At 42.9% G+C, this 16,309-nt stretch overlaps 1 protein-coding gene across 1 annotated transcript; it reads left to right on the top strand.

Moving 5' to 3' along the window:
• Positions 1-3,235: 3,235 nt before the first annotated feature.
• On the top strand, positions 3,236-6,703 carry Hsbp1l1 (heat shock factor binding protein 1 like 1). Its single transcript, XM_076836841.2, has 4 exons — positions 3,236-3,414; positions 4,325-4,391; positions 5,144-5,238; positions 5,427-6,703. The coding sequence occupies exons 1-4, from the start codon at positions 3,364-3,366 to the stop codon at positions 5,430-5,432; spliced, it is 219 nt and encodes a 72-aa protein (XP_076692956.1). The 5' UTR covers positions 3,236-3,363; the 3' UTR covers positions 5,433-6,703.
• Positions 6,704-16,309: the final 9,606 nt, after the last annotated feature.

The following is a 16,309-nucleotide window of genomic DNA, read 5'->3' as shown; positions in this document are numbered from 1 at the left end:
TAGACCTCCCCTGCTTGCTCACAGCCACCTTCAAAGAGAAACCAGACGCGGTTGGACAGGATGTTGGCCTGGAGCCTCCGCAGAGTGGGCTGGCCCACTGCCAACACCCAAGAGCAGCTGCTCTGTCCCTCACCGTCCAGAACCAGCGTCCTCTTCACAGCCCTCACAGGTAAAACCTGGGCCTGGGCGCGGGTTGGTGGAGTGGAGTGGGGGTGGGTGCACATATAAAAAGGACCCTGCACAATGGAACTGCTTTTTTTTTTCTTTTAACATTTTTTTAGTTGTCAACAGACCTTTTATTTATTTATATGCAGTGCTGAAAATCAAACCCAGGGCCTCACAGAGCTAGGCAAGCACTCTACCACTGAGCTACAACTCCAGCCCATGGAACTGATTTTAACAGCCTCCAGGAGATAATTCACAAGCAGAAGAATGGGTTCAAAGTGTGTAATTCTGTGTTTCTGGGATGTTCATGCTGCACGGCCATTACCACCATCTAATGTTTGATTATGTTCACCCAAATTAAGCAGCTTCTTTCCTAAAAAGCAGTCCTCCATTCTCCAAATGCTGGGTGATCGAGGTCCACTTCCTGCTTCCATCTCCAGTCCTCTTCCTATCTCCTGGTGAGTGAACTCACCAGTTCATGTCCTGGGTTGACCTCTCTGGTCACTTACCATCTCTACTGGTCCACTTTCTGGGGTGACCGCCAGTCACTTCCAGTCTCCTCTGATCACTGGTCCAGTACCAAGGGTAACCAGGTCCACTTCCTGTCTCCAAGGGTGACACCAGTTCATTTCCCATATCAATTCGGGGGAAACTGGTCCACTTACTGCTTCCACAGGTGGCACTAGCCCACTTTCTGTCCCCATGGAGGAAGACTGGTTCACCCTAAGGGTGATCACTGGTCCAGTTCTTATCCATACAGGTGACCTCTGGTCTCCTGGATTTCTTTCTCCATGGGTTTGCCATTCTGGACACACTAATGTTTCACTGGTATAGTGTTTTCTTTCTTCCTTTTTTACAAAAATATATTCAGTTGTCAATGAACCTTTATTTATTTATTTATGTGGTGCTGAGAATCGAACCAGATGCCTTACCCATTCCAAGCAAGCACTCTACCACTGAGCCACAAACCCAGCCCTCTTTCTCCCTTTTTTTAATTGGAGCATTTTAATTACATAATAGTGGAATTGGTTGCTAAATATTCGTACATGCATACATTATAACAGTAATTTGGTCAATTTTGTTCCCATTTCCTCCCTGTGTTAGTCAACTTTTCATGTTCAAAATATCCCACATGAACAACTTAGGAGGGAAAGTTTATTTTAGCTCATGGTTCCAGAGATTAAGTCTATGGTAGGTGGACTTCATTGCTCTGGGCCAAAGGTGAAGCAGGATCATGGTGGAAGGCACAGGGATGGGAAGCTGCTTAATTCATGTTAGCCAGTAAGGGACACACACACATACACACACACACACACACACACACACACACACACACAGACGGCGGGGGGGGGGGGGGGGGGAATGCCATGGGGAAGTTGAACCCTTCCAGGACATGCCCCCAGGGACCCATCTCCTCCAGCCCTGCCCTACTTGCCTACAGTTACCACCTGTCAGTTCATTCAAACTAGGATGGACTGATTAGCTCTCACAACCAATCATTTCATCTCTTATTCCTGCATCAACACAGGAGCTTTTGAGGGATACTTCATATCCAAACCATAGCACTTCCCTTTCCCTCCCTCCTCCATTCCCCTACTTTATTGGTTTCCCTTCTGTTTTCATGAGTTCCTCCCCATCTTCCCCCTCCCCTTTTTTTCTTTGTAGCTTCCAGGTGAAAGAAGACATATAACCCTTGACTCTCAGTTTGCCTTACTTCACTTAACAAAAACTAGCGAAAATGTTTTGGACGTTCATTCACATTGCAGCATGCATCAGTAGTTTGAATGGATAAACCACGTTGTGTGTCCACTCATCTGCCGATGGACAGCTGAGTTGTTTCCACAGTCTGACGTGTTACTTGTTAATAATGTTGCTGTAACATTGGTGTGCAAGTTGCATAAACCCACCTGGCAATTCTCTCAGGTACACACCTAGAGTGGAATGTTAAATTCTGTTCAACAGGGAGCACCCACTACCCTGCTTTCCAAAGTGAAGGCATGGTTTGGTGTTCCCACCAGTAGCATGTAAGGACTGCAGTTCCTCCACAGCCCCCTATGCTTATTTCAGCCATAAAGGCATGTGAAATAGGACCTCTCTGATTGGGTGTGGGATTGCATTTTCTTGGTGACTAGTGAAGTCGACATTTTTGTGTAGCCATGTATTATTTAAGCACACATTCTGCACCCTGGGCATCTAGGGATTGTCACTGGGCTAGGCTTTGGGGTCACTGGGGTGAGCCAGACAAACAGCCCTGCTCCCTCATAGCTACAGCTCTGGAGGCACAGCCATGGGAACCAACAGGTAACTGCTGAGAACATAGCTCTGGGAGATGGCCCGTTCAGAAGTCAGAGGTTCTGAATGAGAGCAGGGGTCATGGGACTCTTCCAGACTATCCGGGAAAGTAGTGTTGTACATGTGACTGCTGGGACAGGGTGAATTGGTTATAACCATAATTAATTCTGAGATTGGCATCCACAGAAATGGTAGATTCCAGGGGCAACTGACTGCATGGCCCAGGGCTTTGTGCGTGTCCCTCATCAAGAGGCAGCTCGTCTTAGTGCATCTACACAGAAGCAGAAGGGCAGGTGATAAGTACCAGAAATATAGGATTATTGACTGTCAGTTATGTTAATTATGTGTGTTGGATAAGAGATTATAAGCAATGTGCCCATGATGTAATGTGCAGAACTTAGATTTAAGTTGGTGATGTATGAGTCTACACTCCAGACCTCACCCAGTTACTCATCCGCCTCGATCGAGTTCCAGCCACCCGGATTTAAGACACGTCACAGGTGAGCTTCTGGGACCCTTGGGTGTAGACTTAGTACTTAGAATTGGGATGTGTGTCTGAAGTGTGATGGGCATCAATAAAATAGGTTTGACTGAATCTGACTGCGCCTCAACTAAGTCAGTAAGAAGCGCTCGTGGCAGCAGGCGGGGTTGCAGTTTCGTGCCAGTCCGCCGGTTCTGGCACAGCCACACCCAAATGCGCGCCTTGCAAAGGCCGGCGCTTAGCCCTGTCTTGCGTCCACTGCGCCGCTGTGAAGACCAACTACCGGCAGCTCTGGCTGCCAGCTCCTCCCCGGCCACTTCCGCCCCTGGCCGAGGAAGGCCCAAGCTGCGCCACAGGAGCTGGTCCGTCCGTCCGCCCCGCGCCCAGGCCTGGCAGCCCCTGCTCTGGCGGACCCCGACGCGCACATGGACGCACGGACCTCCGAGGGTCCCCACGGGGAACCGCTGCGGGACGCGGTGAGTGGTCCGGGCGGCCCGGACTAAGCAGCCAGAACCTGTGCCTCTTGGAGGAACGCCCCCACCCCTTCCTGGAACCGGTGAAAGTCCTGCCCCACCGCTGGAGCCGGGCTGGTTTTTAGAGCCCCGCCCCAGGGGGGGTGACTTCGGACCCTCTGAGTCTTCCGCGTCCCGCCTGCTCTCCTGTTTGGCAAAACAGGTTCCAAGCCTGGAAGAGGCAGATAGTTTTACCCTGTTAAAAAGAATCTGCTACATGAACAGACTGCATTTTCCTGACCAAGGTAGACGCCCCTGATTAAAGGAGCCAACTAGAGATAAGCATGGCAGATCCGCAGTGAGAAGGCAGACTAGGAGTGCTGGTCCAGTGCTTCCACCGCCAACAAATACAGGGGTGAGAGGTCTCAGGTCATAAATTATTTAACGTGCAAACTAGAAAGCAGCGCAGAAACGTGAAACGCTAGCTGTAACGATATTCTGCGCAACCTGGCTGATAATACCAACCACAACACCAACGCCACCAGCTGGTGAGCACCCATAGCAAGGAGGATACAGGAGCTGTGAATGGCTTCGGCTCTTGAGAGTGACTGAGGCGGCTCCCTGTGCTCCTCTCTAGACTTACATTTCAGCTCTCAGACGGTGGGTGTGTTCATTACGAGTTAACTGTGTAGTGTACAGATGCAGTTTTGCAGTCATCTCTTTCTGGTGCTTGGCACCTTTGTCAAAAGCCACTGGTGCCCACGTATTCAGCATCTAAACGTTTTGTATTTTCTTTTTATTTCTCTAAACTGTAGAGCCAAACAAATGAAAAATAAAAATATTCAAAGATGCAGGGGAAAAAAAAACTGGAGCATGTATGATGGATTACTTCATTAATAATAAATGTTGAGTACTTTGTGGTTCCATTTTCCAGGCAGAACATCTACTTCAGGAACTTCAAGAACATTTTCAAGCTCTCACTGCAGCATTAAACCTGAGAAATATCCTCTTCTATCTTTGGTAAACACTAATGCTTTTGGACAGGCACATCTCCATTGTCTTCTGCTGTGGACAAATAGTTGTTTATTTGGATTCTCCAGCATTTACACTTGCCCTTCTAAGCTGTCAATGCCAGAGTCTGTGGCAAGTGTGAAGTTCAAGGGCACCACTCTGCTCCTGACCACCTGGACAACCTGGACTGCAACACTTAGAGGACGGTGCTGAAGTCCAATAGGAGGCTAGACACTGCTGTGCCTTTGCTTTGTTTCGACTTCCCCGGCTCACTCTTTTATTTCAGAAACACAAAATGTTACAAAATTAACACAAAATGTTTCCAATGAATAAGTTCAGGTAAGGGAAAGAGTGCCTTAAAACTTGCCCAATTTGAGCTCACTTTATTCAATTAAGTGCATTCCTTAAACATTGTGCAAAGTATTTGCATTTGGAAGTGCTTACCTGCAGCTTTTGATTTTGAAGATGGGTTCCCAACAAGGTAAAACATGATAAATTAAACCATAGAGTTGTTTTAAAAGTTAAATTTCCATTATATTAAGCTCAGAGTTTGGCAGGTTTAAAAGCCAAGTTTCTCACTTCAAGGTTCAAGGTGCACACTAAAAGGGACTCAGGAGGCAGCAAATTTGCATTGCCCTTCATTTTACAAGTTCCTCTCTGTGGAGAAGGTATGGCCTTGAGGGCGTGTCTGTGGTCACTCTGCACCCCAGACCTACATGTGCAGTTTTCCTTGACGTGGCACTGGAAGACATGGGGAATCGCATAGAGGACTTACAGAAGAATGTGAATGTCCTAATGGAGCAGGCTGGGGTTGGAAATTCCACTGAAGAGCAAACAGTAAGTTCATCATTAGGCAACTGTTTGTCTTTTGCATATCTTTTAATTGCTTTCATCTTGAAAAATACAATCCCATATTTGTTCACTGTGCAAATACTGTTGCTGTATTACTAAAAACTGGATTCGGATGTATTTACCTGTAAACTGGAATCCAAATCACCTAATTGCTTTCAAATTTTCTCTTACAGACCTGAAGATGTTATTGGACAAGTCCCGTGAAACTAATACAATGAACACTTTGAAGGAGTAATCATCTATGTAATATGGATTCTGATTCTCAGTTCTTAATTTTAAGATAATTTATTATTTTTTTTTTTGGGGGGGGGGTCCTGGGAATGGAACTCAGGGCCTCAGCATGCTAGGCCCTGAGTTGCACCTCCAGTCTATCAGAATTCTTTTTTTTCCCTTTTAGTTTTAATTGGATGCAATACCTTTATTTATTTTTATGTGGTGCTGAGGATTAAACCCAATGTCTCGCACATGCTAGGCAAGCGCTCTACCACTGAGCCACAACATCAGAATTCATTTTAACAAATAAAAAGTTTAAAAGAGGGCTGGGGATGTGGCTCAAGCGGTAGCGCACTCGCCTGGCATGCGTGCGGTCCGGGTTCGATCCTCAGCACCACATACAAAGATGTTGTGTCTGCTGAAAAATAAAAAAATTATGGAAGAAAAGCATATGCTGTATGAATACATGAATACTTTTTCCAAATTAAAATTCTACACGGATCTTTAAAGGATCACCAGCAGTTTTCTATCGGGCTTTGTTTTTTTTTTTAAGTTAAATTATTTATTCTTGGGCTGGGGATGTGGCTCAAGCGGTAGCGAGTTCGCCTGGCGTGCATGCGGCCCAGGTTTGATCCTCAGCACCACATACAAAGATGTTGTGTCCGCTGAAAACTAAAAAATGAAAATATTAAAATTCTCTCTAAAAAAAATTATTTATTCTAATTTCTTACATGTAACAGCAGAATGCATTTCAATTCATACTACACGTATAGAGCACGATTTTTCATGTCTCTGGTTGTATGCAAAGTAGAGTCACACCACTCATGTCTTCATACATGTACTTGGGGTAATGATGTCTCATTCCATCGTTTTTCTTACCCCCTCTCTTCCCCTCCCCTCTATCCTATCTAAAGTTCCTCCATTCCTCCCATGCCCTCCACCATCCCTATTATGGACCAGCATCCTGATAACAGAGAAAACACTTGGTATTTGGTTTTTTGGGGATTGGCTTACTTCACTTAGCATAATATTCTCCAACTCCACCCAATTACCTGCAAATGCCATGATTTTATTCTCTTCTAATGCTGAGTAATATCCAACTGTGTAAATATACCATAGTTTCTTTACCCATTTATCTATTGAAGGGCATCTAGGTTGGTTCCACAATTCAGCCATTGTGAATTGTATTGCTATAAACATTGATGTAGATGATTTTAAGTCGTTTGGGTATAAACTGAGGAGGATAGTTGGATCAAATGTGGTTACATTTCAAGTTTTCCAAGGAATCTTCATACCACTTTCCATATTGGTTGCACCAATTTGCAGTCCCACCAGCAATGTATGAGTGTCTTTTCCCCCACAACCTTGCCAATACTTACTGTTGTTTGTATTAATAGCTGCCATTCTGACTGGAGTGAGATAAAAATCTTAAGAGTAGTTTTGATTTGAATTTCTCTAATTACTAGAGATATTGAATATTTTTAAATGTATTTGTTGACTGATTGTATATCATCTTCTGAAAAGTGTCTGTTCAGTTCCTTGGCCCATTTATTGATTTGGTTTGTTTGTTTTGGTGTTTAGCTTTTTGAGTCCTTTATATACCCTAGAGATCAGTCCTTTATCTGATGTGCATGTGGTAAAAATTTGCTCCCATTCTATAGGTTCTCTATTCACCTCACTGATTGTTTCTTGCTTAGATGATGATTTTTAGTTTGAATCCACCCCATTTGTATTCTTGATTTTATTTCTTGCACAATAGGAGTCTTATTAAGGAAGGTGGGGCCTATTTTTTCTTCTATTAGGCACAGGGCTCCTTGTTTAGTTCCTAGGTCCTTGATCCAATTTGAGTTGTTTTTTGTTATGGTGATAGGGGCTCAATTTCATTTTGTTGCATATGGATTTCACAGCACCATTTGTTGAAGAGGATATTCTTTCTCCAATATATTTTTGGCGCTTTTGTCTAATATGACTGTATTTATGTGTTTGTTTCTGTGTCCTCTATTCTACACCACTGGTCTACAAATCTATTTTGGTGCCAATACCACACCGTTTTGCTACTGTTGCTCTGTAGTAGTTTAAATTTTGGTATAGTGATGCCACCTGCTTCACTCTTCTTGATTTAGCTATTCTGGGTCTCTTTATTTTTCCAGTGAATTTCACGACTACTTTTACTATTTCTGAGGAATGTCATTGGAGTGTTAATTGCAATTGCATTAAATCTCTATAGTGCTTTTGGTAGTATGGCTACTTTGACAATATGAATTCTGCTTATCCAAGAAAAAGGGAGATATTTCCATCTTCTAAGGTCTTTAATTTCTTCCTTTAGCATTCTGTAATCTTTATTGTAGAGATCTTTCACCTCTTTCAATGATTCCCAAGGTTTTGGTTTCTTGGTTTTGTTTTGAGGCTATTGTAAATGGGGTAGTTTTCCTAGTTTCTCTTTTCAGAGGATTTGTCACTGATGTACAGAAATGCCTTTGATTTATGGGTGTTGATTTTATATCTTGCTGAACTCATTATTAGTTCTATAAGGTGTCTGGTGGAATTTTCTGGATCTTCTAAGTATAGAATCATATAATCAGTATACAGTGATAATTTGAATTCTTTTTCTATCAGTATCTTTAGTTTCTTTTGTCTGATTGGCTAGAGTTTGAAGAACTATATTTCGTAGTGGTGGTGAAAGAAGACATCCCTGTCTTGTTCTATTTTTTTTTTTTAGAGGGAATGCTTTCAATTTTTCTTCATTTAGAATGATGTTGGCCTAGATCTTAGAACAGTTTCTACAATGTTGAAATGTGTTTCTGTGATTCCTCGTTTTTCTAGTGTTTTGAATGAAGGGGTCCTGTATTTTGTCAAATGCTTTTTCTGCATCTAATGAGATGATCATATGATTCTTATCTTTAAATCTACTAATGTGATGAATTACATCTGCTGATTTTCATATTGAACCAACCCTGCATCCCTAGGATGAACCCTACTTGATTGTGGTGCACTATCCTTTTGATGTTTTTGTATTTGCCAGAATTTTATTGGAAAAAAAAATTGCATCTATGTTCATTAGAGATATTGGTCTGAAGATTTCTTTCTTTGATATGTCTTTGTCTGGTTTCGAACCAGGGTAATAATGACTTCACAGAATGAGTTTGGAAGTGTTCCCTCTTTTTCTATTTCATGAAATAATTTGAGGAGTATTAGTTCTTCTTTGAAGGTCTTGTAGAACTCAGCTGTGTATCCATCTGGTCCTAGGCTTTTCTTGGTTGGTAGGCTTCTGATGGTATCTTCTATTTCATTGCTTGAATTGACATGTTTAACTTGTATATATCATCCTGATTCAGTCGGAGCAAATCATGAGACTAGAAATTTGTCGATATTTTTTCTATTTTACTGGAGTACAAATTTTCAAAATAATTTCTAATTACATTCTATATTTCTGTAGTGTCCATCATGATATTTCCTTTGTCATCACAGATGTTAGTAATTTGAGATTTCTCTTTATTTCTCCTGTTATCATGGCTAAGATTTATCAATTTTATTTATTTCTTCAAAGAACCAACTTTTTGTTTTGTCAATTTTTTCAATTGTTTCTTTTGTCTCTATTTCATTGATTTTAGCTGATTTTAATTTTCCATCTTCTACTACTTTTGGTGTTGATTTGTTGTTTTCTTTCTAGGGCTTGGAGATGCAACATTAGATCATTTGCTTACCGTTTCTTCTTTTAAGGAATAAAATCCATGGGGCTGGGGATGTGGCTCAAGCAGTAGCGTGCTCGCCTGCCATGCATGTGGCCTGGGTTTGATCCTCAGCACCACATACACAGATGTTGTGTCCGCCGAAAACTAAGAAAAATAAATATTAAAATTCTCTAAAATAAAATAAAATTTAAAAAAAGGCATGAACTCCATGCAATGAACTTTCCTCTTAGTACTGCCTTCCATAGTGTCTCAGGGATTTCAATGTTGTATCAGTGTTCTCATTTACCTCTAAGAATTTTTTTAATCACCTCTTTGATGTCTTTTGCAACCATTGTTCATTCAATAGCATATTATTTAGTCTACAGGTGTCCAAGTAGCATCTATTTTTAATTTAATCATTGATTTCTAAATTTCATTCCATTATGATCTGATAGCAAATACAAAAAAATTAGATACCCTGAATTCTAGGTTGCTTTATGACATAATATATGGTCTATTTTAGAGAAGGATCCATGTGCTGAAAGTGATTTCAGTCACTGATGGATAAAATATTCTATGTAAGTTATTGATTGTATTATTGAATTCTATAATTTCTTTGCTTAGCTTTTGTTCAGAAAATCTAGTAGTTAAAGAGGTGTGTTAAAATCACTCAAAACATTCAGGGTTATTATTGAGACATGATTTGTATTCCTAGTCATATCTATTTTTGGTATTTAACTTAACTTGGTTTCTACTTTGATTAGTATACCCTTTAGTGTAACACTTCCCTTTGCTGATTTTCATTGTTGTTTCCTCCTCATGGAATATTTTGCCGAAGACGCTTTCTAGTCATAAATTCTTTTATCGTGGAAGGTTTTTATTTTATCATCAAATCTAAAGCTTAATTTTGCTGGATATGATTCTTGGTTGGCATCCATTTTCTTTCAGAGCTTGGTATATGTTGTTCCAGGATCTTCCAGCTTTCAGGGTCTGGGCTGAAAAATCTGCAGAGCTCCTAATTGGTTTTCCCCTATATGCAATCTGATTCCTTTTTCTTAGGGCTTCTAAAATTCTCTCCTTATTCTGTATGCTGGGCATTTTCAATATAATGTGCCTTGGTGTGGATCTCTTTTGGATTTTGTGTATTTGGTGTCCTATAAGCCTCTTGTATTTGATTTTCTAATTCATTCTTCATGTTTGGAAAATTTTCTGATATTTAATTTTAGAGATTATTCATTCCTTTGGTTTGGAATTCTATGCCTTCCTCTATCCCAGTAATTTATTTTTTGAGAGAGAGAAAATTTTAATATTTACTTTTTTAGTTATCGGCAGACACAACATCTTTGTATGTGGTACTGAGGAGCGAACCCGGGCCGCAAGCATGCCAGGCAAGCGCACCACCGCTTGAGCCACATCCCCAGCCCTATCCCAGTAATTCTTAAATTTGGTCTTTTTATGTTATCCCATAATCCTTCAATATTCTGCTCTTGGTTTCTTACCATCTTCACTGTGTGGCAACATTCTTTTCAAGATTATATATTTTGTCTTCACTGAATGAGGTCCTGTCTTCCAAGTGATCTAATCTGTTGGTGATGCTTTTGATTTGGTTTATTATTTCTTTCATTTCAAGGATTTCTGTTTTTTTTTTCCAGAACTTCTATCTCTTTATTGAAGCAATCTTTTGCTTTCTGTATTTGCTCTTATATCATCCTTTAAGTCACAGAACATTTTAATTATGTGTACCCTGAACTCCTTTTCTTTCATTTCTTCTTTTGTGCTGGCCATGGATTCTAATAATGTAATATCTTGGTTTGTTGGGGGCACTTTCTTCCCTTGTTTTTTCATGTTGTTTGTGTCTTCCCTTCTAGCACTGGGGATCAGAGGAATTACCATTTTTTATTCTATAGCCTTACAGTGCCCCTGCAGGGGACCAATACCTCTCCTTTAAGAAGGAGAACAATGTGGACAGATCCCAATACAAACAATATACAACCTTAATATCTGCTATTAAGACATTTACAGTTGGTCACAATATACAGAAATGGTAAGTTCAATTATTATCTACAATATAAACAGTAGGTTTGCAAAAGGGACTACAGTTTCTGATGGTGAACAAAGAACCAGGGGTGAGGTGTAGGATGACAATGTTGAGGGGTTAGGAGGTGAGGATATACAGTTTTTAGATTTTAGAAAGCGTGAAACAGGAATCTAAAGAAACTGGTTAGTAGCAGAAAAGATAATTATTTGGGGGAGAAAAGTAAGTGTAGACAGTAGAGTATAAAAAAAATATTAAGTAAAAATAGGAAAAAGAATATACCACACCACTGTAATATACTATTCAGACACCTCATTCCTCAGTAGTCTCATTTGTGAAAAATACTTGGTTTCACAAATGTTGGGGATGTAAGGACAGGAGGATCAAGGGTGGTGGTGGGGGGGGGACTCCAGGAAGATTCAAGGATTATTTTTGTTAGAGATCAGTATCCTTCCAGCTTCCCTTTTCATCCAATAGGTGGGGTTGTTGGGATCTCCACCCTCAGGATGGTGAAGATTATTGGGGTGGGAGGGTTGGTCTTGGGGATGTGGCTCCTAGAGGTGGGGTATACTATTTGCCAGTCCCAATGGGAGACTGCAACCCAAGGATCTCCTTTGGGGCCCACTCATGTGATGTGGGCCCCTAGTCCTTCTTCTTTTATCGCCTGTATACTCGAAAATTCTGGTCTCTAATTTAGTCTTTAAACTGTCTCTCACCCCCTCTCTCTCTACTTCCCAATCAGGAACCTTCCTCTCCACAGGTCTTGTGGGCTGCACTCTGGGGGCTGAGGTCTGAAGGCTACGTACCTGGGGCAGAGAGCTGTTTTACACTGGGCAGTTCAGGACCTGGTTTTCCATGATACCTACTGGCCATGTAGCCACAGGCACTGTGTGCCGGGTTAGAAGCTGCAGGGGAGAAGGGGGAGTTGGGGGACTTCAGGCACCTTGATATTGTTTCTAAGTCCCAGTTGGTGTTCCAGGTCAGGAGTTGCCCCAAATAAATATGGCGACTAAGGTGTCCCAAGATGGAGGCGGGTGCTTTCAGCAATGGGGTGTCAGGTGGGGTAGAGCCAGGCGGTGGCATTGAGTGGTATGTTCAGAGATACAGCTCTGTGGCATGCAGTATTGTGGCTAGCAGCTGTCACCAGATCCAGTGCAGTGGCCCCAGATACAGGCTACCACATGTTGGGGACTGTGGCACTGGTTGCAGTGCCCCAAGATGGAGGTGACTGTAGGACTCCCACATTGGTAGATGGGGGTCCACACAGGAGTGGCAGCCTGAGTTCCTATGCGTGTGGGTGGCCAGGAGATCTATGTAGGTGCTAATGCCAGTGGTCCTATAATTGAATTGTAGTGGAACAGATCTGAATCAGTAACAGAAACAGTTCATACACTCAGCATTTGAAACAGATGAAGTAGAAAAGAAGATGCAGGGCTGGGCTGTGGCTCAGTGGTGGAGTGCTTGCCCAGCATGTGTGAAGCACTGGGTTCAATCCTCAGCACAGCATATAACTAAATAAAGGTCCACTGACAACTAAATACTATTTATATTTAAAAAGATGGGGGATTGGGGTTATGGCTCCACGGTATAGCACTTGCCTAGCATGGGTGAGGCACTGGGTTTGATCCTCAGCACCGCATGAAAATAAATAAATAAAGGTATTGTGTCCACCTACAACTAAAAAAGTTAAAAAGAAAAAAAAAAAAGACGGGGACTGGGGATATAGCTCAATTGGCAGAGTGCTTGCCTCGAATGCACAAGGCCCTGGGTTCAATCCCTAGCACCACCAAAACAAAACAAAAAAAAAAAAAAAAAAAAAAAGGGGGGGGGCTGCAATTAGTTATTTATTACCTAAAATAAAAACTTTTAAAAGAGTGCCAAACATTTATTAATTCCTTTTTTTTTTTTTTTTTTTTTGGTACCAGGGATTGAATCTAGAGGTGCTCAACCACTGAGCCATATCCCCAACCCTTTTAATTCTCTTTTATTTTCAGACAGTCTTACTAAGTTGCCAAGGCTGGCCTTGAATTTGAGATTCTTCTGCCTTGGCCTCCTGAGCTGTTGGGATTACAGGCATGCACCATTACCCAGCTACTAATTCCTTTCTAAGTAAACTTAAAAAACAGAGGGTTAAATCTGCAAGGAAGAAGTTCTGAGTGTATCCCTCAAAGTTTTAAATTCTCAAATTTTTAGTGAACATGCACTTAACTTCCTTCCTATGTCAGAATTCTGTCCACTTGCCTACACCACACCAGGTTATATTAACAAACAGCATCTCCACTTCCAATCTGTCTCTTGCCTGATCTATACCAGTTTCCAACTCTCCTGAACCTCCATTTAGCCTCATTATACATTAACCCACACTCCCCAGCAAGAGAGCCGAAACCCTGATGCTCTCCCTCTAACGAGACCCTTTGGTGCTGAGACCACCCTGATCCCTCACCCACATCATCCAGCATGATCCTTCAGGGCTGAGATAACCCTAACCCCTTGTTCCCAAGATCAAGGCTGTCAAGCCACTTGTACTGAGTCATGAATGGTGGTGCCCTGTGGCCCCACACTACCTCCCGCAGCTCTCAGATAAGCTCATGGCTCCACCACAAGGCCTCTAATTTGGCGGATGCTCTGAAAAGGACTGTCCTCATACCCACCTCCTTAGGAGCCCCTTTTGAATCTCACCTCAGCCTGAACAATTTCCATGGGACACCTCTGCATTCCTATCTAGGTCAGATCTCAGCATTCCCTGCATGTTAGCTATAATGGCCAGAATTTGACTTGTGTGTTACCATACATTCCATGGGGCAGTGGCATGTTTAACTGTGGTCCACCGTGCCCAATACTGTGCCCAATGCTGGGCACAACCCCTGTGTCCCAGGCACAGGAGACTGGAATGAACAGAGGAATGTCAAGAGTTTCAAAAGACCTATCTTTTCTGTGATACTTTTTGTTTGTGGAAGGCCAGAGATCACGTAGATTTATACCAGTGACCAGAGAGGTATCCAGAAGTTCAAGGCATACCCCAGGATGTCCACAGCATACATCTCAGGGGACTGTAGGCATCCTCTTCACAGCTTCTGATGAACATAAATTCAAAAGAATGCTAGGGCCAGGTTCATTTTAGAAGGCTTTGAGTAGGAAAAAAAAAACAACGAAACCAATACTTCTTTTCACTCTTACCCACCACCAACAGACCACAGACTTCTGCAATCCCCAGAAGCATGGAATTCTTCCTCACAGAAAGCAAGCCATCCTGCAGCAGCAGACAACAGCAGTCCTCTACTCTAATTCAGCTCCAAAACTCCTCCCCGGAGGCAGCACCCTCAGGTTGAGGTTCAGTCTTGGAAGTTGGCCCCCACTGCAGGAAAGGACCAAGGCAGGCCTCCTGCAGTACTGGCAGCCTCACACACAGGAGACTAAGTGCACCCCACAGCCCCTCCTCAGGCTGTTTGCCAAAACAGCTCACAGAACTCAGGGGAACACCCACACTTTCAAGAACACAAAGAGCCAAAAGATATCCTCAGGGTGCGGCCTGGAAGAGGCCCAAATGCAGGACCTTCCATTCAGTGGAGCTGGGGTAATCAGTTCTTGGTGGTCTTCCAGTAAGCCTCCATGAGCTCCCCTGTCCAGAGCTCCTGGAAGCCTGTTCTTTGGGGTTTTCTTAAATTTATTTCTTTTTGACGCTGAAGATCAAACCCAGGCCCTCATGCATACTAGACAAGTGCTCTACCACTGAGTCCTTGATTTTAACAGACACATAAAAACATGAAATTGTACATATTCATGAGGTGCCACTTTATGTTTTGATACATGTGTACATTGTACCTATAAATGAGGTTAAGGGGCTGGGATTTGTGGCTCAGCAGTAGAGTGCTCGCCTAGCATGAGCGGGACCTGGGTTTGATCTCAGCACCACATAAAAATAAAGGCATTGGGTTGTGTCCATCTACACCTAAAAAATATTTGAAGAAAAGAGTATATTTTAACCTCAAATAAATGAGGTTAAAATATACTCTTTTCTTCAAATAAAAAACTGTTAAATGCCTTCTAGCTTCTGAAAGCACAGGACTTTACTGTTTTAGTCACCCTACTGTGTAACTGCAGACTAGAGTGGGAGTTTTGTTTTGTTTTTCAGTACTGAGGATGGAACCCAGGGGTGCTTAGCCCACTGAGAGACATCCCCCCAGCACTTTTTTAGAAACAGGGTATCACTAATTTGCTTAAGGCCATGCTAAGTTGCTAAGGCTAGCTCTGAACTCGTGATCCTCCTGCCTCAGCCTCCCAAGCCACTGTTATCACAGGGGCATACCACTGTGCCTGGTACTGGAATTTTATGGAAACTTCATGACATAGGCACGACTGAAGCATGGACAGCATGTGAATGCAGCTGGCACAAGGGAGATCTACAGCTGGAAGGCCAGATAGGAGGCCCAGATGGCCTATGGGCTCACATCTCCAGCATTCCTCGTGGCAGATCCGGGCGGGACCCTGTTGTGCCAAGATGCAGGAGGAACACAACTTAAAGGGGAAAGGTTTACTCTGGCTAACAGTTTCAGCCCAAGGTCACCTGGCTGTTGCTCCTGAGCCTGTGGGGAAGCAGAACATCATGGTGGGCCAGAGAGGGAGAGCAAAGCGCTGCTCACCCCATGTCAGCCAGGCCACAGGGACAAAAGATGCCTCAGGGACACCCTACCCCACTCACCAGGCCCACCTCCTAAAGGCTCCACCACCTCCCAACAATGCACCACCTGGGGACCCTGCCTCAGCACACACAGGTCTTTGGAGGCATATTCCAGATCCAAAAACAGCACCTGCTACCAGACAAGGCAGGTCACAGAAGTAAGACCACAGTTTCTATGGCCTGCCTTATAAAGAAAAAAGAGTAGATGGAAAGTGGGAGAGATCGCAGAGAAATTCTGCTTTCTTGAGGCTGCTTCTGGGGCCTGATGTGCACCAGGATAATCACTTAGCCAACAAGGGCGATAAGAGTCATGAACCAGGAACTGTGACAGAAACCAAAAAAATACCTGTTCCGGCCACTAACAGAAATGATGTAGAAAGGTCATTAGAAATGGCACCCACATGAAGCAGGTCAGCCACATGTTCCCAGTGAGCACCTGGATTTCCAGAGAAAAGCCCT

The sequence above is a fragment of the Callospermophilus lateralis genome, chromosome 17, assembly GCF_048772815.1.
Source record: "Callospermophilus lateralis isolate mCalLat2 chromosome 17, mCalLat2.hap1, whole genome shotgun sequence".
NCBI lineage: Eukaryota > Metazoa > Chordata > Mammalia > Rodentia > Sciuridae > Callospermophilus > Callospermophilus lateralis.
Note: the sequence above shows the minus strand (reverse complement) of the source record. Positions and strands in the feature narration are given on the sequence as shown.

Excerpts from the sequence above, each read along its gene's own strand:
- Hsbp1l1 (XM_076836841.2), top strand. The coding sequence starts at position 3,364 with ATGGACGCACGGACCTCCGAGGGTCCCCACGGGGAACCGCTGCGGGAC. Across the intron at positions 3,415-4,324 it reads GGGAACCGCTGCGGGACGCG|GCAGAACATCTACTTCAGGA; the intron begins GTGAGTGGTCCG and ends TCCATTTTCCAG. Across the intron at positions 4,392-5,143 it reads TGCAGCATTAAACCTGAGAA|TGGAAGACATGGGGAATCGC; the intron begins ATATCCTCTTCT and ends TTGACGTGGCAC.